Below are 26,756 nucleotides of genomic sequence, written 5' to 3'. Positions count from 1 at the left end.
AGGACACACTCCAGCCAGTTGGTGAATCAGTGGGGTCACATGAGCCTACGATTAGATCCTAATGACCCTCATCTGAGCTCACTTCTTTTGTTCACCAACAAGCCTATTCAGGCCAGGTGTGAAGTGAAGTGAGTCTAACGACTCATCTGATTTACATAGCTCACCTAATGAGCCTATGGGACTATGGGTGGGGTGAAACCAACCTGAAGGATAAATTAGAGTTTCCAAACCAGCTTTCTTAGACTGATGAAGCTACCTGGATGAGTAGTGAAACGTTTCAACCTAAAAACTAGAAGTGCAGTTGCCATGACTCAACCTCTAGATGACTTAACCTGGACGACTGAGAATTTCCACTTAATCTGCTGTAGCCAATGATTGTTAATTCCTGAAATTGACCATACTGCAAAATGTTGTTGTCCTGCCATTATGCTGAAGATGTGGAATCTATCATTTAGATGTTCAAAGGCACCAACAGACTGATGAACCATCACCTCAGCTCACACTCAACTAATAATGAGCAGGCTCATTACTGTAAATGTCTGTGGGGAGTAGATCACAGTATTGTTTTAAGCTTTTCACTTTTAAAAGTTTTTAATTGTGACTTACATGATTTGGATCTGTAATGGTATTGATTCCTGTCAGTCTGCAGTTAAAGTATCCTGTGTGACCAGTGTTCCTGCTGTCCCATAGCATGATGCTGCTGCCACCATATGCTTGACATTATATTAGCCAGGTGATGAGCAACATCTGGTGTTCTCCATAGTTTTTGGTGTTCAGCCCAAATTTTTCTCTCATAGAATCTTTTTATGTTCTCAGTCCTTTTTAATGCTATTTGGCAAACTGCATGAAGGCTGCCTTATGCTTTTTACTTGACGTAGCTTCTGCCAATCTGCTTTATCATAAAGGGCCGATTAGGCAGTTTCACAGCCCAGGAACTGAGAACCACAATAGTTCATAGAATGCTGTTTTGGTTGACTTTTTTTTGTTCCCACTTCCAAGTAGGTACTCTTCAGAACAATAGGAGACACAGGTGACTTACCTTTATGTTGACTCATCAAGCACTAAAGCAACACCAGCCAGCACCAGCAGCATTTTTAAAAGTCATGACTTTCAATGTGGAAGAAAACATGAAAATGGACTGACGATGTAGTCCAGGCTTTATTGAACCTATTGAGAGAGGGAAACAGATCTTGATGGATTAAAGCAAAACTTTTAACTTTTTGCTGGCGTTGTAGTTTCTAGAACCAAGTGTTTAGCCTGAAGACACCTCTAAATGCTGTGCTGCTGAGATATGAGCCATATTTCCTATACAGTCCATTGAGTAGAGTGATTTTGTAGGCTCACAGGTTGCAACTGAAGTCAATTGATTTGGGTATCAAAGGAGGCTCATTTTAGTCTCTTTAGGAGATTTGGGTTCAACAGCAGCAAGCACTTTAGAAAAATTTGGGATTTAGTAACAACTGCATTTGGGGGAAAAAGTTGTAACATGCCAAAATCTATTTTATATTATGTGTCAAACACTAATTGCCAAAAGAAAAGTCCTATATTTTCAGTTGTCCTGTCTCTGTGCGACCTTGACTTGTCTGATTTCATCCTGCTGTAACCTGAATTCCTGTCGCCTTTCAAAACAGTGCAGTTCTTTTCATTATGTGTGTTTTGTCTCACTGCAGTAGATCAAACAAAGCTACTTTTTGAAATCTGGCTGACAAACAACCAAAATAAAAATGTGTTTGGCAAGTGTTACACTGACATTTCATTTGTCTCCCTTGTGAATGTGAGTTCTAATGCAGCTTAATAGCTGTGCACCTTCTGTAAAACCCCTGAGGGTAAATTGTTTATTCTTTTCAGCTGTTTTTTGTTTGTTTTGTTTTTGTTGTTGTTTGTTTATACCTTGGCTGATAGTTACTCTGTAACACTGTAACAAGTCAGACCAATGCAGTGAACTGAACAGAATTTCATATTCAGGCTTCACACATAATGTCAGCCAGTGACGCGTCTTTGTAGAAATCCTGATCCAGTCCTTCAATCTGTAAGATAACAGCATTATTGCTGGCTGGTGTTGCAATACCCACTGAAGGATTGGCTTTGTGTAGGGCTTTGTGTGTGCAGTTTGTGAGGGAAAGGTAAGATCCCAGGACTCACACAAACTTCCTGGGATAAATCCATCACACTTTGGTCTCAGACAGCAGCCTTGTGTCTTTTCTTGCCAGAGACCTAGACTCCTGCTGGGCTTTTCACACTGAGATGACCTGAACCTGTACAGGTCTGACATCTTATCCTTCTGTGCACCCGACATGCAATAGTTCACTCACCGGTGCATTCTATCAAGACCCTTACCTCGGCTGCCATAGGAGCATATATTATTTACTGTAGGAGCAGTCTAGAGGTTTTTCAGTGGAGCAGCAGAGCAGTGGAAGATTTGGCAGCTAGGCTAGGATACCATTCTGAATGTATCCTTGAAAGCTGAGGGAAAAAGCATATCCATCCTGTATGTCATATGTTTTGACAGTCCTTCAAGGAAGGTTCTTCTCAGAGTGGTTGGTTGGATGTTATTTGGTGAATAGCTGCACTTGAGTTTCAGCCCCTCTGGGTGTTTTCTTGGCAAATTATAGTTTTACTGAAAACTTTTCATGAACTCGGGTTTGCTAATAACTGATGCATACTTGATGTTACTAACCTAATGTTACCCACAACCATAGTTTGATTCTCTTTATTTTTTGTATATTTATAGTGCAACACTCAGATGTTGCCTTTTGTTTTAATTTTCTGAGCAAACCCAAATGTTTGATTGCCTAGTATTTTCAGCCATGGTAGCAGTGTGCCTCTAGGGATGGCAATGTTGGTCTGTCAGTCTGTTCTCAACAACTATCTCTGCATCTAAGTGTAGCATCACCATGAAATTTGATGGATAGTGATATTTATTTTATCACTGGCTAGCATATCATTTATGTATTTTCCTCCATCCCATATCATAACAATTTTTTTTGTATGTTTATATTGTTGTTGCTACAATATTGGTGTGGCTCTTCCTTGATGAGCAGACAGCTTCCCCCAGGATCAATAAAGTTCTTTGAATCTTGAATATTTATTGTCAGAGAGCATGAAATACATATACCTGCAAAACATTCCATTAGTCTCAGCTGTACTTTATTAAGTACTTTTTAGCAAGTGTTGGTAGTGTATGGTAACATGCTAGAGTTACATATTAAGTGAGGTAAATATTACACCTGCTAATCAATAACATGCTGGTATCATTGTCTATTATTGGGCATCACTGTGTGTCAGAAGCAGCTGTGCATGTTTAACATGTTTCACATAAATCAACCCTGTGGTTTTGACAGTGGAAACCAAAAATCCTACAATCTGAGCCAGTTTTAGTCTAAATCATACTAATTTGTACTGGATCACACTATTCATTATTCATATGGCTGGTGTTGGTGTTCACTTAGAATTGTTTCAGGTTGACCACGTTTTGGGTCAGGCATAATTATTCTCTGGTCTGCTGCAATTGGCTCTCTTTTGAAAATTACTTCTTGCATATCAAGTTCGGTTATGTTTTTATAGGTCCCTCTTGGATTCAGTCCATTATTTGCAACCCAATCATTGCAAGCCATTTCTGAAAGTGTGAGATATGATTTAAATGTTCTAGGAGCATAGTAAAGAGCCTCTTTAAACTGTAGGAAACAATGATGCACAAAGTGGTTGCAGGATGGACAGATGGATGGATGATTACTGCTCATGGGAGAAATCATAAACTCCAAAATTAGTAAGAAGGATAAAATCATGGCTGATGGGGAGGGAGTATCGCCGCATGAGCATCTCAAGTGTGTGTGTGAGAAAGAGATGAAGAGAGAGACTGACAGGCAGAACTGTATGAGTTGATTAGTTTCCTGCTCACTTATTAGGATGCAGATTAGCTGCATTGTGAAACATCTGGGAGCTTTTCTCAGGCCCACATAGTCCCCTTTCCTCTCTCCACTCCTCACCTCCTCTTTCATCTCTTCTCCTCCTATATCGGATCCAGCCCTCTTCTTTCCTCTTTGCCACATATCCTTCTCTCCTCTCATTTTGCCTCTTTCATTTTCTTCCCTATACCCTTTCCAGCATCTCCTTTTTTATCTTGTTTTCACCTATGTTCCAGCCGTCACTCTTCCTTCTCTCCTCTTATTTCTGTTGGGCAATCATCTCGTTTCCTGTCCTCCTGCTTCTTCTCCACCTCGCTCAGTCTGTCAGTCAGAGCTGTCTTTCATTCCCTCTTTTCATCTCATTCAATTGACAACAAATAGATTTACATGAAGTCTTTCAGTATGGCTCTGTCGTCCGGAGGAGGATTTGACTAAAGGCTGTATATTCAGATTGGTATGAATACATACTTTTTGTCTGCCTGCTACAACACACAAAGAAGGTTGAGTGGGAGTGCCTGCTCCCATGTTTGTCAAAATAGCATTCTGCACCAGCTTATGTTGACAGATGATCTGGTAATATGACTCCAAGCAAAACATATAAAAATATATTAAAAACCATTTTATTTATATTTCGTGTTTTACAATAGTATCTTCTCTTCCAAATCATTTGTGATATTACCTCTTCTTCTCCAAAAGCTACACTATATAGCAGGATTATATCACCCCAGTCAGCATTTCTTGTTTGGTTTTGTTTTACCCTTTGTTATACAATCCAACAGAGGTGCAGATCAAAAATGAGAAAAATCAATGAGTAGCTGATAGTAGTGTTTTTTTAAATAATGAAACTCCATTATGGTATTAAGATGGCCTCTTTTCACTACTGTTGCATCTCACTGTGCAAATAAAGCAGAAACCATACTGCCTATCTTTCCAGTATGTCAGAGGAGCCAGTCAAAATCAATTTCAAGTTTTATCAAGTTCAGTTTTATTAGTGTGGCACAAATCCACTGAGAACTGAAGTAGCCAGAAGACAGACCAATTAGCAAATTATAGGTAGTGGTTTAGAAGATGAAAACAACAACCAGCACCTAATTTTAAATTAGGCTTGGGCACTATATTTGATTTATGGCTCTGATAGCTAATCCAATCACCTGCAAATTACTTTTGCTCTGTGGCCATTGACTACTCTCCTAATCCAAGTAAAGTCCCACTCAGCAAAGGAAAAGTTTGAGGCTTCTCTCGGCCAATTAATTCTCTTTTACAGATCTGGGAAATTTTAGAGTTTTCAAAGCTTAGAGTTTGAGTTTTTGAAAAGTGCCTGTACAGAATCTTGACTTTATGGTCTGAGTGCCAGCCTGCTTTTGTGGTTTTTTCCAAGGTAATATGAGACAAATATATGAAGAAAATGAATGCTTGGATGAAGAGAACATTTTGTCTGTAGACAGACAGTGTGTAGATGTCAAACTTCGTTCTAATTGATACAGTTAAAGGATGTGGTGGTCAAAATCCAAATGACGCTGTCAGCTGTTAGGACCAGTGAGCACATAACAATGCTATAATGATATTACCCAACGTTTCCTCCGGGATTTAAATCTCTACAGCCCTGCAGAGCTTTGTCTTACAATTTGACAAGGCTGTAGCCATTAAAGTATGTCTAATGGGGGCAAACAGAAATTTCGTTTAGTCTTCAGTAGGCACTGATGAGGAAACCAGTTTTACGGGAGACATTTTGTTAAGAGACAGCTCCTTATTAAACTATTGCAGAGCTTTTGTAATAACGTCCATGTTTTTCATGCTACATAAGCCTTAATTTACCAGACAGATCAGGAAGAACTGCATGGTAAATACAGATGTTCTGACACACATATGCAATACATACAATACTGTACATTACTGTAGGTAATATTGTGTAGATCAGCCTTGTAACATGGACTACCGAGCCATAAGAAGATGGTCATTTCTAGAGCTGCTATTACTATTTAAGACCAGATGTCAGCTTGCTGTCAGTCTTAGTGTGTGTTGTTTCTTGTGTGGGCATGTGTTGTGTTCATGCTTGTCAGTAAGTCAGCAAAACCAGCCTGTGGACAATGAGAAGTGATAAGCATCTCAGAGCAAATGCCGCCCAGCTGTCAGATTGTTATGTTTGTGTGTCGGTGTGTTTGCATGTACAGTGTGTCTCTTCTTGGCTCTTGTTGACTTGCACTTATAGCCACTAGCGCTGACCTGGCAAGTCATGATCCCCTGTCAAGGTCTGCTCATCACACTTTTGTGTGTGTATGTGTGTGTCCATGTGATGGCAGCTGACCTGACAGCTAAGGACTGTGTTGTGACGTGTGTGTACGTCACTTAGTGTGGGCTCTGTTGTAGGGGTTTTCTAGCATTTAGGTGAATACTGCAACAAAACTGTGGGGTGCCTGTTACGACATACATGAACATAATGAAGCAATGCTGAAAATCTCCTTGCATCATATAAAGTCCAAATTCCCCAGTTAGGATTTCAGACATACTACTTGGAGTTCCGCCCAAAAGGTTCAACTTTTGCCTCATCTCTGTCTTCCTGCTCTTAGTCATTAAAATGCTATTTACCAAACTCCCAATTGGGTTGACAAATGCCTTTTACTCGAAGTGGCTTTTATCTAACCACTCTACCTTAATGATGGTGTACTGGGAAGATAGTTGTCCTTTCAGCAAGTTCTCTTGCTGCTGTGTTGGGATCTTGGTCACCTTCCTATCCAAGGGTCTTCCTGCCCAGTTATTCAGTCCTGCTGGTTCCAAACTTTGCCCATTTTACATGTATTGAAGCCACTATCCCCCTAGGAACACTCTAAGCTTTGGAAATGTTTTAATAACCTTATCCTGATTGATGCATTACCACAGTTTGTGGAGGTCTACAGAGAGTTCTTTGGATTTCTTGGCTTGATTTTTAGTTTTGAATGTACATGATTTACATTTTCTCACATAGACATTAACATGCTATCCCTCTTTTTCTACATTTTACAGTCACACAGGCCATTTTGCTCATGAAGCCTGGCAGTTTTGCAGTAACATGCTTAAAACTGTGCTGGATTGAACCAAAAAAGAAAACACTCATATATGCACATTTACAAAGATTGTTCATAAAACAATGCTCACTGACTGGCTCATTGTCACAGTGATGGAAACACTCAGGGAGTACACAGACTAGGTTATACTCCACTGATTAGGTTAGTGCTGCGAAGAAGCTTCCATCAGTCTTAATATTACAGTAGAAAATAGGCTAGTTCAGTTCCACAGACGCTGTAAAGGCTAGTATGCATGTGTATGTGAGTGAAAGACAGCCTCTTGTTTAGACAAGAAACAAAATGTGTTTCTTGCAGAATGTGTGAGAGCTATGCCAGGGATCTTATTTTGACCAGCGGCAAGCCGTTAGGTATTTATTTCATGTCAACCAAGGGTTGAAATATGGAGAACAAAGGAACCTCAACTGTGGATTTCAGTGTCCCCTCTCTTCCAAAAGTGTAGTGACAACCTTACCTACTCACACACACATACACTCACCTTGACACAGACTTATCTGTTTACTTGATCGATGGCATGCCCATCGAGTTGTGAAGGCCTTCTGTTTTCATGCAGTTTATGTCCATCTTTTTCTTTATTCATAAATGAATTCATGTCAAGAAACTCTTGATGTAGCATACGGTACAGTGTCACCTTTCACTGATATACAGATTTTTCCATTGCCACACATACTGTACACTGTGATTACAACACAAATTTAAATATCACTTAAAGGTGGTGTTTTGTTTTTTAAAACAGATTACCTGTCCATTTAAACTGATATTAAAAACCTCTTCTCACTTGTTTCCCAGTGAAAGGGTATCCTGAGAATCAGTTCCTGACCTACAGTCTATTTGTATTCATGCTGCATAACATTGTTCCCTTTGGGCCTTTCATGCGCTGACATCTTTAGCGTGTGTAAATTGAGGATTTACAGTATTTCACACCAGTGTTAGTCTCAGGATGTATTTTAATGGCTGCTACTATATTAACACTAACACTAACAGTGACACAAATCCACATTTTGTGCGAGAGCCAGCAGAGATGCAAAGACTCTTCTGGGAAGTGCATTTTTACACTCTTCAGGCTTCTCAACTGACCTTTTAACCACACAGGCATAAAAAGAGAAAACTGCTGAAGTGAAAATACTTGTTCTTTAATGTGTGAAAACATTTTCTATGCTGCAAAATCAATGGCAAAGAATCTAATACAGTGAACTTGTAGCAAAGGAGATTGAGTGCAGTGAGCTGATGTGGTTGTGTCTTTGAGACCTGCTGCAGTTTTGTCTTATGTGCTAGTTTCTCTCTTCTTATAATCCCAAATGAGAATGACTTCAAACAAATGACAGTCTAATCCCTCTGTGTTATCGATTTGGAGTATTAGTGACAGTGGTGCGCATAGCCTGACCCCGACCAGAATGAAAATCAAACAAGTGATGAATAATCTGATCCCTGTGATTTACTAATCATGATTGTCCTTCATAGACTCTGGTCCAGACATTATGATGTTTTGATGTGGTGTTTGCTCAGAGTTGAAAAGCAGTGTAATTATATGCATAGCTGTTTCTGACCCTTTTGGTGCAGTAGGTCAGACTTTCACTGTCAGTCCCAAAGGCTTTGATCTTTTCTGAGCCAAATAGCATAATGATTTTTAGTTTTATTCACATTAATTCAACTTTACCCTAACTTTCAGGGCTCTGGAACAACCAAAATCAGCCTTGGGCTGACTAACAGTCATCTTACTGGTACTATATTTCTTTTTCATGTTTTTTTTGTTTTTTCTGAATAGATATAGTGAAAAAGTCACAGTATATGAAGTAGTATACAAGCCTCCTTAGCCTAATTACAAGCGAATTTGAGTCAGGAGTTGGCAAGCCTGGAATCTAATCAATGAGATGTACTGCTTTTTGACTTTTAAAAACACTCAAACATTTTAGGTTTGCTATTCAGAAACTGCATCTGATAATGTGTACCATGACTCGCACAAAAGAAATCTCAGATTCAAAGCTTACTGTCAAGAATCGTTGCTTTGCATAAAGCTGAAAAGAATTACGATTTAATCCCAGAGAGTTTAGATATTCATCAGTCCACAAACTATCTATAGATGAAGATGGTTTAGGACTGGCTATTCTTTCTAGAAGTGGGTGTTCAGCTAAGATGACCCCAAAGGTGCAAGGCAGAATGCTCAATGCGGTAAAGTTTTTACCTGTTATTTACTGTTATTTTATATTATTGTTATCTGTTTTTTACTGCTATATATAGTAACATTAAAGGCTTAAAGGAATCATTGTAGTTGGTGAATGTCTGTTAATCTACCATACGCAAATCAAAATTAAATTTGCACCAGACTTCCTAAGAATGTAGTTGATCGGAAATTAACAAGAGGAAAAATGGTCTGAAATTCCTCCTGGATGTTGTGCAGATGTGATCTGTAGCTACTGAAAACCCTCATTCAAGGTTATTATTGTCAAAGGAGATTCAACAAGTTAATAACTCCAAGGGTTCACTTACTTTTTCCACCAGATGGTGAATGTTTGATGGGTGTGTTTGGTGCAGACACAAAAGATTATTGTAAGCCTGTTGTTTGTCTATACATGTGATTTAGATGAAGTTCAGATCACATTTTATGACCAATTAATGCAGAAAACCAAATCATTACAAAAGGTTCACATACATTTCTTACTGTTTTATATAAAGCCATTATCAAAGTTTTTATATTTTCACTAAATAATGAATTGCCACCCCAGTAGGCCAGTTTTGATAACCTTGATTTGAATACTAGAATACCTATGTGACGTCTAGATATGCTTTCAAAAGCCATGTTAAATGACAACTAAACAAGGGCCTTGATGAAAAATTAAACTGAGACCTGTTTTTCAAGGACGTTAAGTAGCTGCATAAATGCACTGTGGTCAGTGGGGGTCAAGAAATACATGTTTGCTTTGATGGGAGCTCCAACTGAATTATTCTTTAGGCATGTACTTAATAAGCTCATGAGCTTCAAAGCAGCTTTTAAAGAAAAAAGAAATCTCTTGTTTATTCAAACGAAGTCATGGTAGAAAGGTTACCATGTAGAAGCATCAGAGAAAAGGTAGTAATGTAATCCTGAACCCTGCACTACTACTGCATTTGCATACAGTGCTTGTATAGCTCAACTTGCAATCCCATCATGTGTTGATTCGGGTGAAATATATAGTATTGTCTAAGGTATTGTACACACTATATATGTAAAGTCTGAGTTATGTTTCATTTTGGGATGGTTTAAGTTAACATCGGCAAGCGGAGATGCTTAAAACGACAATGCCAACATGATATTTAGCAAATATAATCTTTACCATAGTTATATTGTTAAAGCTTAATGGTGTAATGAACAGTATAAATATTCTTAACAGTGCAGAAGAATGAATTGAACCATAGCAGTGGGTGAATGGGGAAATGTGGCGCAAAAACAATTAGGGATCTATGGATAAGACTGAATTGTTAATGGATGGTTGACTGGAGATCATGCAGCAGGGAACGCTCCACAATTTATTATGAATATCAGAGTGAGCTCTGCATTCAGGGTCACTTCTCATCTGCCATTTCCCCACATTAATGTGCAATAGCTCATTTTTAGAGCCTTTACATAACTAAAATTCTTGATGAAATAATTACAGTGCTCACTTTGGCTCAGATGTGTTGTACAGTATATGCTGTTAGTACGTTTGTAATTAACTTCTTTGTGGCAAATTAGTGATGAAGAATCCAGTACTGAGGCTTCATCCACACACCATCTGTACAGTTGAGCGAGAAGCGCTATAATGTTCCCTTAAAATAGTTGAATTGAGTTTGGCTGCTGTTTTCATTGTTTGCAGCCCTGAGTGCAGACATTATTAACTGAGTATTGGACTTCAGCATGGCTCCATCAGGCAAATCAAAGCAACCTAGACTCAGGACCCTATTAGTATGCTAATAAAGTCAGTTCTCTAATAACTGATAAGCAATTCAGCAGATTTTGTCCTCTTGCCACTTGTACACAAAAATAAATGAAATGCCCTCTTAGCACTCACACATACAGCATTGATAGTTTGTCCATTTAGCATTTGTTTCTCATTTATTTATCACTGTTTCTCCTTCCTTCCCTCCCCCTCTCCCACTCTCTTCTTTGATTGTCGGTTTTGTCCACATCCACCTAGCATACAGACCAGCTGATTACATTTTATGAAATATATTGTGAATGTGAATAACACTTAAGCAAAATTAATATGAACTAGCCACTCTGGCATTTGAATCACTGTGTAAGCAAAGTTTATTTCTCTGTGTGAGTTTGACCGCTTGATGTTTGATACATGTTGAGACAGTGGCCCTTGGGGCACGGCCTTATGGAACCAGAATGATGACTTTAAACTTTGGCACTGAAAACCAGAACAGAAAATTAAATATTGGTACTGAAGCATTAAAAACACTATATTAATAGCCAGCAGGAATTTCCTCCCCTCTGCACTAAAAACAGTGACTGAAAAGTGAAACTGAAAAAACAAACTAAAAATCAGAAGATTGTCACTGAAAAAAAAATAACTTAGATCAAAAACTGTGATTGTGATTTTTTTTCAGTATAATAGTTTTATTACATTTTATTACATTATTTTTCAGTGTCAAGAGGTTTAAAGTTATCATTCTGGCTCCACACAGCAGCAGCAGCAGCACCATTAAAGATGACACTTATTCCACAACAGTAGTTATTGTGTTATTGTGCTGGGCCTGTAACACATGGTGGGTAACATGTCTAACTCTGGCATCTCTGTCCTCCTCAGTGCTCAGTGGCTTATGCTCGAATGACTGTCCAGAAGATGTCAAGGTGAGAAATATGTCTGAATTTTTGTTTGTTTATTTCCTTACTGACAGCATAAAAGAATGTTAAATAGGTAAAATTGTGTTTTGGCAGCAAATTCAAGAGCAGAATTATTTAGTAGGAAATATAATCACTGGCTTTATTATGCTCAGAGGCAATTCAGAGGCAATGTAGCGCTACATTTATTAACGGCACATTCATAAGGTGGTTGGGGGGCATGTGGGATGTACAAAACACAAATCTGTGACACCAGACACTGAAGATCGCATCCACAGTCCTGTCTGTAGCTAAGTTAGCTTTAACACTTTGGTTAAGGTCAGGGAAAGATTGTCGTTTTAATTAAATGTGAATAAACACATTTAACTAAGATCTAAGGTTAAGTTGTCTAAGGTTACTGTTAACTTTTTCTCTTGTATTAAACCAAATCTTGATTCTCCATTCTTACTGCAGTACTCTCAGTGCCTAAACATACTCATAAAATAATCATGTAATAGTAAAATTAAATATTAATGCTCCAGTCACTGCAAGTGGATGTAATGGCAGAAACAAATACATTGTACTGATATATTCAGCATTCACCTATATGCCACTGCATGTCATGATATTAATAGAAAACATAATCCAGTCACATTTACATTTCCTACAAAAGCATATTTGCTGTTGCAGTTGACTGTATATAAGCGAAATTTGTAGAGACAGGTTTGGTCTGACTGGGTGCACTGTCTGTATCTATTTCACTTATCTTTACATACATACATCTTTATCCTCCTTAGAGTCTTACTCAGCATTTTTTTTAGCATTTAAATGAGTGAGTGTTTTTTAGGCCATATAAGACCTTTTTTATATGTAAAGTACCTGTCTTTTACTGCAGCTTGAAAAATGTACAAAAATGAAGTTTGGCGTAAATCAGTACTTGCTTTTGACCTGCTCATACGCCTCCTTTGGGGACAGTAACAGACTTTAATGATACAATTGTGTAGCTACTGTAACATACTGTATTTCATTCCCCTTCATTGTTGTTTCAAATAAAATGTGAAAGAATCTTTGAATGCAAGGGCAAATAAGTGAGGCCAGTTTAGTACATTTACTAGAAATGTAAATCACTTTGGTGATTTACAGAGAGATTAAATTATTAGACTTTTTGTTTGCCAATCACAATTAAATAAAAAAAGCAGAAAATGGATATGTATTAAGATGGGTTTTAAAAGTATCAGTGGAGAAATTTTAATAGGCAGTGGCAAACTGTTTGCAGAATTCACAACCAACAATGGAAAATGTTCAGTCACCTTTTGATTTTCACTGGGTGTGTGGAATGGGGAGCAGTAATTGGTAAGAAGACCTGAGGGGTCTGCAGGTGGAATAAGGGACAGGGAGTTCAGACATAAAATCTTGTGACAAGCCATGCAGTGTTTTAAAAACAAATAATACAGTACAGACTTATAACAATTTCTATACTTCATTAATAACCAGTGAAGAGGTCAGTACTGGGTAGATATGATCTCTTCTGTTGGTTCCTGTAGGGAGTCTTGCTGCTGCAGGCTGGTTAAGGGTGACTGATTGATTATAAACACCAGGCTTACCTAATTTCCAACAACTCCTGTTCTTGATGTTTAATGCTTGCTGTTGTTATGGGACACTTTGACAATAATGCTCTCTGCTGAGACTGAGCTGTATTAACACATTTGTAATAACAGGTATCCATCCCTAGTTTACTTTTTGAACATACTTTTAAAACTTGTTACATCCATGTCTGCACTGTCGTGATGAAGCCAGACAGTGCTTTTGAGTTTGATACATGCAAATTTTCACAATATTAAGTTCAGCCTTAGGTCCAAGCCTAGTCTTAAGCTCCGCTTGTGGCTCTAGAATGTGTCTGATTAACACAGGATTGCTAAAGAAAGTGAGAGTTTTAATTACACATAGAAAACACGGAGAGATTATGAACAGAACATATTTGGGCACATCATCTTCTACATGTCAGTATTTTTGTGAAATTCTGCGACTCTGACAGCTGCTGCAGGATTTTTATTTACAATGGGTCTCAGACCCATATTGTCTGCTTATGCACCCAACAGTCTAACATCACTTACTCTAGGCATACTATTCTCTCGTTTAATTTCTCCATGACTGTTGCATCCCTTTAACCATCTGTCATTTTACTCATGGCCTGCTCTGCTATAGAAAGATAATGGGTCTTATGCAAGACAAATTATTGCCTCATTTCTGTCACTGTACAGCACAGCTCTAAAAACACAGCACTGGTAGCTGTATTAATATTTTATTATATGACTACTTATACTGCTTAATTTAGGGGCATTGGTTATGCTAATGAAGAAATTGTGCAAACAGTCCATCCTCAAAGACAGCATTCATAAGACTGAAACTAGCAATTTACAGTACATTTGTGCTGCTAAGAGAATTTTGTGAATCCAACATGGAACAATTACATGAGCAAACCACACACAAAAATTAAGCGAGATTAGGAGAATAGGAAAATGCTTTTGCATGAGACCCCTTGTTTAATTCCAAATCAGCACATCCTGATCAGACAATTCTATTAAAGCACTTTACCAGGCATTCAGACCAAAAAAAACAGTGAGGATAAAGTAGAGTCCAGGAATAGTAGATCTGAAGGTAATAGGTTTGAAGGCTTACAAGACACCCAAGCATTTCACAGCAGTATAGACTAAGACTATAATAAGAAGGGCTGATTTTAAAATGCACAGCAACAATTAACTTCCTTTATTTTGATGACCATGAGTTAGACAACAGTATGAATATGCCATTTGTGCTATAAAGTAATGTTCCAGAAAATGTACCCTGCACATATTTGACTGGACAATATTGTACATCACACAGTAATAACAGAACATGTGACATGGTTCTACTCATATTCAATGCATAAACCTGAGAATTACACAGACCTCCATCCAGTAACTATCAGATGAACATGAAGTTTAAATTTTACGTCTCTCTCACTCTCTCTTACTTTGTGCAAATAAAGGAAATGTAAGTTTAAATGTCAGCATCTTTGAATTAATTTTTACTCCTTGTAGCAAACTGCATCCAACACTGGTTGAGATAAGATGTTGTGAAGCAGGGCTGGTTAATGCACAATGACCCATTCAGATAGGGTGCCAATGCGGTTGCATGTTTGTAAGTGCGTTAGTCTGAAGGGGGTATAACATTTTGCATGACCTCTCAAAATATAATTCACGTTTTGGTGTTAAATGTACCCATCATTTTACTGAGTGCCCAAGTCTGCTGCTCATGTGTAGGTGGACAGAGGAATTTGACAGAAATAAATCAACCAATAGCATCACTCCTTATGCAACCTTTCACCAGTGGAAAACTCTATACAAAACACATTAGCTTTGACATCAACCAGAGGCTGCTGGGTTTAGAGTTGTTTTGGTTTTCTGTCTCTTCTTCCACCCGCTTGTTGTCTAACTGAAAGGTATGATGAATGCAGTAGACGAGTGGAGCTTGCGGCTGTTCCTACTCTTCTCCTTTCCCATCCATCAACCCCTCTATCTTTTCATTTCACTCTGCCTTTCCTCTTTTTCTTAGTCACACCTCTCTTTCTGTATCTTTCCTTCAGCCCACTAGTCTGCTCCTCTGTGGCTTTCTCATCTTCCTCTCACTCACTTTCTTTTTTTTTGACCTCATTTCTGTTCCCATCTCACCCGACTGCTGAGTGTCACAGCTTAAAAGGCCAAGTTGCTCTTGCAGTGTATGTTTGCATGTGTAACGGGCTTGTAATTAGCTGATGTAAAGTGAAGGATGGCTCGACAGATCTCTTCATTAGTTGTCATCCTTTCATAATGAAGAGATAAGACAACCTCTCTGTATCCTCCCACGCAGGCCTGCAAACACACAGCTGTCACACTCATTTATGCTCAGTCAGATTCAAGTCAGCTAGATCAGACATTTGCCATGTCACCTCATGAAAATAGAAACATAAAATTGCTCAAGGTCACTATGGTGACAACATTCCCATCTGCCCCCTCTTGCTCTCTTCTCTAATTCTCTGTCACCCCTCCCTCCATTTTTCTCCCCATCCTCTTTAGTTCTTACTGACAGACAGGTTATTGGACAAGATATTTAAAATGTCACCATTTTTTTTAATTTGCATCTTCATGTGTGTTTTACAGCCTTTTGGTGTTAACCAGCCAGGTCCCTATGTCATGTACACCACAGTGGACTCCAATGGCTACCTGAAAAATGCCTCAGGTAAGTAATATTTTTTAATTCTCAGTTTTTGTTAAACTACCAATTATACGATAGAGGATAGCCAGAAAGGCATTCGCTACTCTGAAAATATCAGTATCTGAACTTTTTTATATCAATGTCAGGTTTTTTAATAAGTTAACCTTCCAGCAATGACAGCTTTCCTTAATATGGCTGAACACCACAGGGTTTGTTTTTGGGTGATTTTAAGAAGGAAAAAAGAAGAAGAGGGGTGTATTGATTTTATTTTCTAGTTTTCTTTTTTTTATAAATGAGAAAATAGTATTTATGTCTTAAAGATAAAGGCTGAAGCGGAAAGGGCACCTGAAGAAAAGGCACAAACAGTCCTACCACAGAGTGCTAGAACATTAAGGAAATACATCAGTTTGATAAGGCTGTAATTCTTGCTCCATGATGCTTCTAGAGAGCCTGTGTGCCTAGTTCATATTTATTCTACCTACAGTTGAAAGTAATTTTAGGCCGTGTTAATTGCTGAATTACTTTACAGGAATAGTTACAGGAAAATATAAGGTTAGAGCTTGTAGCGTATTCCATTTTAAAAATTAAGTCCAAGCACTCTCAATGAAATATGAAGCCTGGAGTTTCTGCAGTGGCACAGTTTATGGAATACAGTTTTCTTAGAGTTTCTGTAAAGCTTTTGTAGAAAAATACTGTGAAAGCTGCAAAACACTGGAGGCCTTTTTTCCACTGAAGTTTCTTATACAATGAAGAAACACTCAATAAACTGTAGCCTCCTCATTTTTTTTCCTTCTGACTTAAGTCAAGATAAATCGCCTTTCTAGGGACCAGTGTCCTTGTTGTAATGTAAAAAACCATACAAGACTTGTGGACTTGTGGAGTTTAGTTTTGCAACACCACATCACCTGTAGTCCTCTTTATATTTATAGCTTTTCAGACAGGATGACAATAATGATTATTCATGGAATGGTCAGACAGGATGATCAAGACTTTGGAAATTAATTTCTGTTCCTCATTGACTTTGTTTGTTTTTCTTCCTTCAAATTTTCAATTACAAATAGTTCTTTCTTTTTGAAGCTTCATCCCTTTTGTTGTTAACCAGAACTGTCAGCATCAGGTTTTGTTCTGTACTGCAAGGTTTAGGTAGTAGGTTTTGGTCACAGTTCACCCTTTCACATAAATTGTGACTACTTTTTCCTTACTGTCAATCAAAAACCCTGTGAGTCCAGATTTATTGATAAGAAAGTTCTGTAACTCTGGTGCTCGTAAACCACTGCACATCATCAGGCTGCTTCAGATTAACAAGGAGAAAGACATAGGAAGAGAGAGAGATCTGCATAGAAAGTTAAGTCGAGACACTGAGGACTGTGGTGCTGTTCTGTATTAGCTACAGTCAACCTAGTTGATATTACATTGCAGGAACGATGCAGCTCTGGGTGAGGACAAGATACACTGACAGCCTAGGGTCAGGGATATATATAGTCCATGTGCATGTGTATTCCTGTGTGCACCATAATCCCACTTTGTCAGATTCCATTGTATCATTTATCTGCTGGCAGAGTTGGAGTATATACATATTTAAAGATTAGTAGACAGATCCCTGTCTAGCATCATTATTATTTCACCACACTTAGACAGCTTAAGCTCCTGGCTACAAAACAGCGCTAAAACCAATCTTCCACTAGCTGCCCACTTTTCAGTTAGGTGCTTTGTGCCCAAGCCCAAACCACTGAGTGGACAAAATATTAACACTAGCCTTCCAGTTTTTAGTAGTCTCGAAGCATGATGAAACACACAGTTTCATTTTCTCTCCACACCCTCTCCATGCTGGTTTAAAAATATAGTTAAATAGGCATAGAGTGAATTGTAAGGGATGGTTGGGGTGGGCTATCACCACCTACACTCAATGCAGAGAAGATAGAGAATGATACAGAATCCCATTAAATGTGGAGCCAATAAATTATATGAAACTGATAAAAATGAAAGGAAAAAAAATCTGAGATTCATCTGCTTTTGATTTTAATTTGTACTGAAGGAATCTAGAAAAAATACCAGAAACATTGGCAGTTTAAAACGATTTTTGTTAATTTACGCATGTAAATATTTCACTGCTTCTTTACCTTTTCTAGTTTAATACAGCCTCACATTTCTAAAAAAGCTTTCCGCAAGTTTTTTTTAACCTGGTTGCAAGGTTTTGCTTCCATTTAGCCAAAACAGTATTAGTGAGGTCAGCCACAGATGTTTGGTAATATCTCTGCCCACAGTTAGTGTTGGACTTCATTCAAAAGGTGTTAGATTGGGCTGAGATGATTTTTATGTGCAGACCATTTTAGATCTGCCACACAGAAAAACATAATTTCTGCTACAATGTTGGAAGTACAAGTCTGTGTACTAGGGGACCTAACCCAAACCATGAAAGACAACTCAGGTCTGTAAGTATGTTGACAGAGGTATCAGCATACTTCTGTTTACTATGAAGACCCTGTGTCAGCTCCCTATGAGGACCCTATGAACAGATCATCCATGTTTCTTGTACCTTAGAAATTCCACTCAAAATATAAAACTAGCCGAAGGGTTTAATAAATGTATCCTATTATTCAACAGGATGTAGTTAGTTCAGCTATCGTTCATGCAAAAATCAAATGGTTTTGACATTTTGTCCATTCATCCAGTCATTCTGTAAAAAGTGTCTGAATCTGGTCTCTTGCCATTATAAATTCGCCCGGTTTTACCAGTGTGTGTTTGACTACAGTGCACGGACAGAGGAGAGCAAGAGTAGCCAAAGGCTTTGCCGGCAAAACTCCCCAGGCCCCTCATTTAACAGCAGCAAAGTGCTGCCAGGGAACAGGCTTCGTGTGTGTGTGTGTGTGTGTGTGTGTGTGTGCGTGTGTGTGTGTGTGTGTGTGCGTGCGCGCGTGTGCACGTGTGTGCGTGTGTGTGTGTGAGAGAGACTGTGTGTGGGGTGATTTAAAGTGTATTTATTCTGTAGCTTGTAGCTCGGGGAACAGCTAGAGAGGCTGCCAGAGATGAGCAATGATGGGGCACACACAAACTCATGCACTCTCTCATGCATGCACACACACACATTGTCTGGACTTCTCCACTGGGGCCTAGTGATCTTCACATACCCTTCACCCTGACTAAAAAGGAGAAAGAGCGGAGAAGAAAGGAGAGATTATAATATGCTCAGTGACAAGGACCGAGGAGGCACAGTATGTGAATGGAGTTACTCTGGAGAAAGATGGAAAGGAGAGAAACCAGAGGAGTTAATAAATGATATAGGATGGAAATAAGAGTATAAGTAAAGGTCAACAGAAACACTGTACATTCCTAAATTTTACAGTTTTGTGTGTCTGTGTCTATGTATTTGTGTACACGCACACTGGCTGTCAAACTGTACCTGCACTATGTGTATTTTCTTGTATTCGTCTAAATTTACACATGTTCTTCAATCTTTTTGTAGTCTGGGTCTATATGTGTTGTGCAGTGTGGCAGCATGTGTATAAGGGCATCCTGACATCTGTCTCTTTACGACCTTGTGTGTGAGTGTGTCTGTGCGTGTGTGTGTGTGTGTGTGCGTGTGTTTGTTTGTGTGTACATACCAGACAGTGGTATACTGAACCCATTACTAAGCAGGTTGGATGGATGAGCATGGGCTGTGATTCTGACAACACCACACCTCATTATCAACTAACTCCTGCTGAGACAGAGAGAGAGAGACAGGTGGGTTGGTCAAGATGAATAGCCAAAGTTATTCATTAACAACCTTTTCATTCCCCTCTCTCTCGCCCACTGGAGACACACTCAAGCACCCTGAGGAATAAAAACACCATGGTTCATTTCCCTCTCAGTCACAGCTCACACATGGTCACTCAAAGTCATTTCTCTGTAGACAAGTGGAGATTAGTGTTTGGATGAAGCTTTCAGTTGGAATAATGAGATTATAGTCAACAATCACAAAGACAAAGACACTGATTTTCTTATTACCACTGTGACATTTACTTTTAACCTGTCCTGCGACAATATCAGCCCTTTATTATTAAGTAGTTGCAATCTCTCAGCTGGAAATGTTGACTTCCTGTTGTTGAAAGTGGTGCCACTGCTTTGAATTTATCAGGCAAACTAATGACCAAGTGTACTGTCATTTTTAATACTGTTGGCATATAACTCACAGGACAGGAAAAGAAATTATCCTCACTTTTAATGTAACATAAGAGAGAAGAAATCTGCGCTGTTAGACATTGTCAATGACTTTTAAGAAGATTAATCACATCATTTATGGTTTATTGTAATGTGTTTTGAGCCTTATTCACTCCAGCTGTCCAAGACCACAGTTCATAGAAAATATCAAGGGCAGTTTTTTCATTTTTAAAAAATATCATATATATATCAGTCATATCAAAAAATTATGAAAAGTCTGAAAAGCAAGAATTTTTTTTTATCTGCAATTTTGTTTGTAACATTTTTGCTGCAAGACTTTAGCTTGAGTTTTGTACTGTGTCATACTATAATAAGACATAATGCAAATGTCACCAAAGTCATTCTGCATTTCCAGTTGGTCCATCAGCCACACATATTTTACTGTTTTACGTTGCCCTAGACTTGTAAACTGGATTGGCTCGGAACATCTGTGGTTATGACTAACAGCTGCTCGAACCCCTGTGAACCCTCCTGCAAGTCTAGCTCAATTTGTGTAATTCTTTCAATTGACATAGCCATCAATGCTGCCTGAAGACAAACAAATGTACAGGTTTATTTTCCAACTAATTACTGGCTAAAGGCCTTAGTATCACAACAGTAGTCAGCAATATACACTAGTTCTTTGGGAAACTGTGGAGGATAGTTGTTTTATAAAAGAGCTTTTTCAAATTTTGAATGCCACTCATAAAATTGCCAGGTGTGCGGTGAGATAAAACAATGCTTAGTCTGTCAGAATTTCCTGAAATGAGCTTATGTTTTTTGTTGTTTTTTTTTTACTCTTGTAAAATTAAGTGATTTGTCAGAATACAACACCACTTTTGAATCATTATTCTCATATGGTATTCTAGCGATCATAACATTAGCTTCTTTGAACCCAACATATTTGGCTATTAGTGCTGCCAAGTGAGACAGAATGAATAAAGTAGCACTAAAATGAAGGAATAAAGATGGAATGTAACATCTCTGGGGTAGGTGATCGTGTCTGTAGTGCCAAAGGTTATTGTGCACGTAGAGAAAGAATATTTAAGAGAGAAGGGACAGTAAGAGGGAGAACAGTGAGACAGAAAGAAAAAGGAGTGAGTGCTCACAGGGAGGAGAATCTGAACAGGCTCAGATCAATGTGGAGCTCTCTGCAGACTGTCCAATTAGGCTAATGAGTTCAGGGGATTAGCAACAGCTAGCTCACACACTCACACAGTGCACACACTCATTGTACTTTCACACACAACCTTTAGCAAACATGTTCACCTGCAGCAACTCGTCCATATGCATATTTATAATGGCTTAACCTTTTAGACATTTAGAAAATCCAAAACAACCTCGATGCAAATTCAAATGAAAAACAGTGTGTGTGCTGAATTGTGTTGACCTGTACATCTTGAAGCTGTTAATGTTTCTTTTTGCTGCATCATGCTGATGCATCAAACAGTGTCGTAAAAGCCAGCCTATTGGACTTGGCGTCATACTGATCTATGACCACAGTACACCCCTGCTCAGAGACTCAGAGGCCTCACCAGGTCAACAGTGAGTGTTACCCAATTCTCCAACCCTTTTAGTGCACAGTATATGGAAGATAGGCTTCAAACCCAGAGAATTCACAGTATAGGAGTAAGATAGGAGAGTAAGTGGATGAAAGAAATGAAAAGGGTTGGAAAGGGGGAGAAAATGAGAGGGTGCAGAGGAGAGCGCTGAAAACACAGTTACTGAGAAAAGGATAGAAGTGAAAATGAAGGTGGAGCAAAAGAGAAAGATGGGAAATGGGAGGAGAGGAGCACAGAGATATCAGAACAGAGTAGGGGAGAGCAGAAGGAAATATTGGAGTGGTTAAAAAAAACATTGGAGAGGTACCCCTCAATGGAGACATGAAGAATTACTATTGATCAGCCGCAGTATACTTCTTTTCTTTTGCCTGCCTTTCATTCCTTCTTTTCCATCCTCTCTGACTTTCCTCATCCCTTCTCTCTTCACACGCCTCATCCAGCCCTCCTGGAGGGAGTAGAAAGAGGTAGCAATAGAAGTGTAGAAAGAGCAGTCATCCAAGTTGACCATGTTTTTGAATCAGGAATCACCATAAAATTTTGTACAAATGTTCAAGGTGATCAGAGGATGAATCCTACCAATTCTGGTGAACCTCAGTTTTTTCCTTGGTTGTATCACTAAAGGATTGTCATTAAAACTGATACACAAATGCATGTTGCACTAAGGATGAATTCATATTAACTTTGGCAATTTACTAACTTTTCACCTACCTGCATCATTAGGTCCAATTTCAATTTGTCCAGTACCTTGTTTTCTAACTAAATACCTGCAAAACTAATGACTGATGTTTAACATTAAAGGCATTTTTTTTTATTTGGAGGCACTCAGAACTTTTTGTAAGTTTAACTAAATGATTACTTTTTCTATACAGCCCTCTCAAGTGTACCGATATTCACAAAAGCAAATATTTATCCAGTATGCTGACCCAGCAATGGTGAAAAACTTTTACCTTCTTACAAGTCAACTTTTCTACAGTTTTGCAGTTCAACTGAAACTCACTTGGTTGTGTTTTAGTTCACTTGGCATTTAGAGTCTTAGAGTCAAGAAGTATTTATAAGTGCCTCTTCTAAGTAAATGCACAAAGGCGAGGTTATGATCTTATATGTGCAGTTATGCAGCTCATTATTCTCTGAATGTCCTTAACAATATTTCACAACTGCAAGCATATAGTATACTCTTTAAATAACTTAAAACTTTAGAAAACTTCTAAGTCTTATTTGACTTGTTTTGCTTGTTTTCTTATTCATATGCCATTTCCTGTTGCTTCATTTTTTTCATTTGTTGCTGGTCTTTTATTTCTGAGTAAAATGAGATATGACATCACTGAATAGATGCTCCAAGGACTAAGGAGAGGAGGTTTGAAGGAGCTTTATCTGTAGTAAACCTGCCTCAGTTGTAATCTAAGCACAGGTGTCAACATGTTTCGGTGCCAAAGGTCTTGAAAGGCAGTGCAAAGCTGGATCATGATAAGGACAGAACAACTATAAAGCCCTTAGGGTTTTTCAGCGTATCACTACAGACACATATTCACACTCACACATAGACATACACACATTTTCCCTCTCAAATCAATGTCCAGATCTTGACACCATTGTATGAGCACCAAAGGGGGCTCTCTAGGCAAACGGACCTTTCGAGTATGTGCATGTATGTATGTATATGTGTGTGTGTGTGTGTGTGTGTGTGTGTGTGTGTGTGTGTGTGTGTGTGTGTGTGTGTGTGTGTGTGTGTGTACTTCTATCCCTCATGGCTCCACCCTGCATCTCTGCAATTTGCTCCTTTTATCGCCATCAAGGGAGCAAATGGTTTCTATAGCGACAGGCACTAGGATTTTTTTTTTTTTTTTTTTCAGTTTTCAAGCCCTGGGGAGTGAGAAAGTGAGTGTGAACCTGAACTGCAATCTAATTAAGTTCATGTCTATCTTTCCTTCCTTAATGTATTGTAGAGATGATATTACTCTGTTTCTTGTAAAATATAGAAGCAGTCGCAGATGTGTACATCTGTTACATTTAGTAGTTGTGTTTTACATCTTTTATGTTTTGATTTTACATTTTTCCCTGATTTGTTTGTTTTTGTTAAATCCATATTTCCTTCTCTGCCCATACTCACAGTGGACTCACTCTGGAGGTACAGGTCACACTGTCATGTTGCATCTCTGCCCAGAGGCAAACACCTCCAGGCAGGATGAGGTTTTTTATAAGGATATGTGCCCTAAGACCTCAGCAGATTGACACACTCACACATACACGCACATACTGTAGCTCCCTCAGAGGCATCCATGTCCTCTCTATATTTACATTTGCTTCTGATGTTGCTAACATTTTAAAAATTTTTACTCTTCATACCCATACCCAAATTTGTCCGATTCAGTATCACATAGAATGAGCCCAACATTCATCATCTTCTCCTAACTATCTTGGATTCTATTGATGGTAAAAAAACAATGAGGGATGTCAGCTCAGGTACCAGCTTACAGAAGAAAAAACAAATGTGTATGTTTCTACCCTGAGAGGCTATGTAGATGCTGTAAATGTAAGCCAGTAGCATACTGTAGGTGTAATTTAAAGAAATTCACATGTTGATGAAAGTCCCCAGCATCCTGCATGACTCAGACTTATACTCAGCTTTTAAAGGCAAGGACACACTATGCAGTTATCAACTCTAAGTCAACAATTTCAGATCAAACCAAAAAAGTCTTAGACGATATTTGTAGTCTGTATAATTTTGTGTGTGTGGTTGTGTGAAGGACAGAAACCTCAGATGGAGAAGGGCTGCTTCTACTACTTCATTTGTTGTTGTTTTTCCTCCTCCTTTATCTCAGTGTAAACTGGGCTATAACATTAAGGAATCTATTTTTACTTTTGTGTGCGTGTATTTCTGTTTCTGTCCACTGTGTGTGTGTCCTTGTTTGTACTATAGCATGGGCTTTGGAACACCAACTAGTTGGATGTGATGCATATCATGGGCACATAAGTGAAGTCTATATAATTGTGTGTTAAATTTCTTATTTTGCCCATTTATTTACTTTCTTGTGCAAATGTCAAAGACTTTATATAACTTTTGAATGGATTGGTGAATAACAAAGAGTAAGATTTTTGAAGGACAGAAACTTCGAATAGAGAAGGGCAGTTCCTCCTACTTCAGGTTTTTTTCTCCCCCTTTCTTTCAGTGTAAACTGGGCTGTAACATTCAGAAATCTGTGTTTACTTGCATGTGTGTGTGTGTTTGTTTCTGTCCACTGTGTATGTGCCCTTGTTTGTATTATTGCTTGGGCTTTGGAACACCAACTAGTTGAATGCGATGCATATCATGGGCACATAAGTGTGCTGTGCATCTGTGTCTGAATGTGTGTGTTGGAACTTCGTGAAACTGAGAGGGGCACGCAGATGTTCACATTCACACGCCAAAGCCGACTGCTTGTGCTGCTTTGAATCTGCTTTGTCTTCTAAGAGACGGATTGTAGCCTGTCAGTCATGTATGCAGGCTGAGATTCCCTGCCAAGGCCTCCACTGGCTCTGCTATAGGGAGATAGGATAGAAGAAGACTACCACACTCTCCCTCATACACACAGACACACACACACACACACACACACACACACACAAAACACAGACAGTACGATACACTGCTCTACATAATACCCTTTGCCAACCTCCCCATGTTGTGAAATGGCTTTGCTCCAGCTGAGGCCACATTTCCTAACCACAGCCACAGTCTACACAGACACACTCACACACACACACATACATATACACACAGAGCACTCAGCAGACATTAAGCCAGGCTCCCTGCCTGCAGTGTAACCCTGCTTGATCCTCCATCACACACATATACACACACACACACACACACACACACACACTCAGACTGACAGCACCCTGCTGAATGGCCGAGTGCAAGCCATCCACCTCTTGCCTACTGACAGGGAGCAGCAGTCTGTTAAAAACATCAAACCAAGACTGGCTTAAAGGTCCAATCCCGTTGAAAATCCTGCTCTGTCAAGCCTGATGACAGGATTCAGTGTAAAGCACCAAGAGGCAGAGGACTGATTTAAAACGGCTTCCCCTGCTGGATCCACCTCTGAGTAACGCTCCGTGGCAATCCTACTCTTCCTTCTGTGGGACATTCAGTACCCTGTCATTCTGCCTTTTGTTTTACTGCTAGATATCAACAACTAAAAATGGCATTGCCTCAAAGTCCTCTTCATGGTTCAAAGAAAAACCAGAGTAGCTGAAGTGGATTTGGCATATTCATAGGTGAGATGTGCTGTTGCAGCAAAACTGAAAACAGCCCTGCTTTCTTGCTGGAAATTGTTGGATGTTAGGTTTATTTGGTCAAAACCAAAGCGTTATCACCTTCACCGCCCACCTCACATTTGGTAACTGTATTTCCAAATGTCTTTGTGGGCATGAGATAGCATAACTGCCAACATGGTGCAAGTTTTGGTTCTTGTTTTAATTCAGAGCAAATGAGAGCGATGTAATGCTCAGTTCAAATCCACAGTGTCTCCAGACACTGGCCCAAGTCTTGTTGCATCATGTTTCTTATTTGTCTTACATGTATTTTTATTTTGGAGTCACTTTCTATGTTATTTTTACATGAATGCCTATTTGGCATGCAGCTATCCTGGTGAGTGCCTTGGTTCAGTGTGTTTTACTTTGTTTTCTTAGCACACACTGAGGATCTAAGGTCAACTGTCCAAGATAAACAAGCCCCATTTGATAAGCTTGTTTCGGCTCTCCTTGATGCATTCACTCATAAATCATTCACTTTATTTATTAATTAGTGTGATTTATGATTGAGGATGAGTTAGGTTTACATATGTTAGCCTACTTTTGATGCAGACCTTGACCTAGAAAATCTTTTGTTCACCATCATTTTAAGGTTTTTACACTTTCCTCAAGTTTTTGAACTTAAACAATGTCAGTGGCTCTGTACTAGACTGTACTTAGACTGGACTTAGTACTAAATGCTAACATCAGCATGCTGTAACATTCCCACAAGGCAGAGCTAACTTGCTGATATTTACATGTAGAG

At 38.8% G+C, this 26,756-nt stretch overlaps 1 protein-coding gene across 1 annotated transcript in view; it reads left to right on the top strand.

Annotated features, from left to right (window-relative positions):
- The window catches only part of itfg1 (integrin alpha FG-GAP repeat containing 1), a 115,468-nt gene that overhangs the window by 72,973 nt on the left and 15,739 nt on the right, over positions 1 to 26,756 (top strand). Inside the window, exons 13-14 of the mRNA XM_026293178.2 lie at positions 11,734 to 11,777; positions 15,926 to 16,004. Of these exons, the coding sequence (XP_026148963.1) occupies positions 11,734 to 11,777; positions 15,926 to 16,004 (123 nt within the window). The remainder of the gene's footprint in view (positions 1 to 11,733; positions 11,778 to 15,925; positions 16,005 to 26,756) is intronic.

The sequence above is a fragment of the Mastacembelus armatus genome, chromosome 3, assembly GCF_900324485.2.
Source record: "Mastacembelus armatus chromosome 3, fMasArm1.2, whole genome shotgun sequence".
Classification (NCBI taxonomy): Eukaryota; Metazoa; Chordata; class Actinopteri; order Synbranchiformes; family Mastacembelidae; genus Mastacembelus; species Mastacembelus armatus.
Note: the sequence above shows the minus strand (reverse complement) of the source record. Positions and strands in the feature narration are given on the sequence as shown.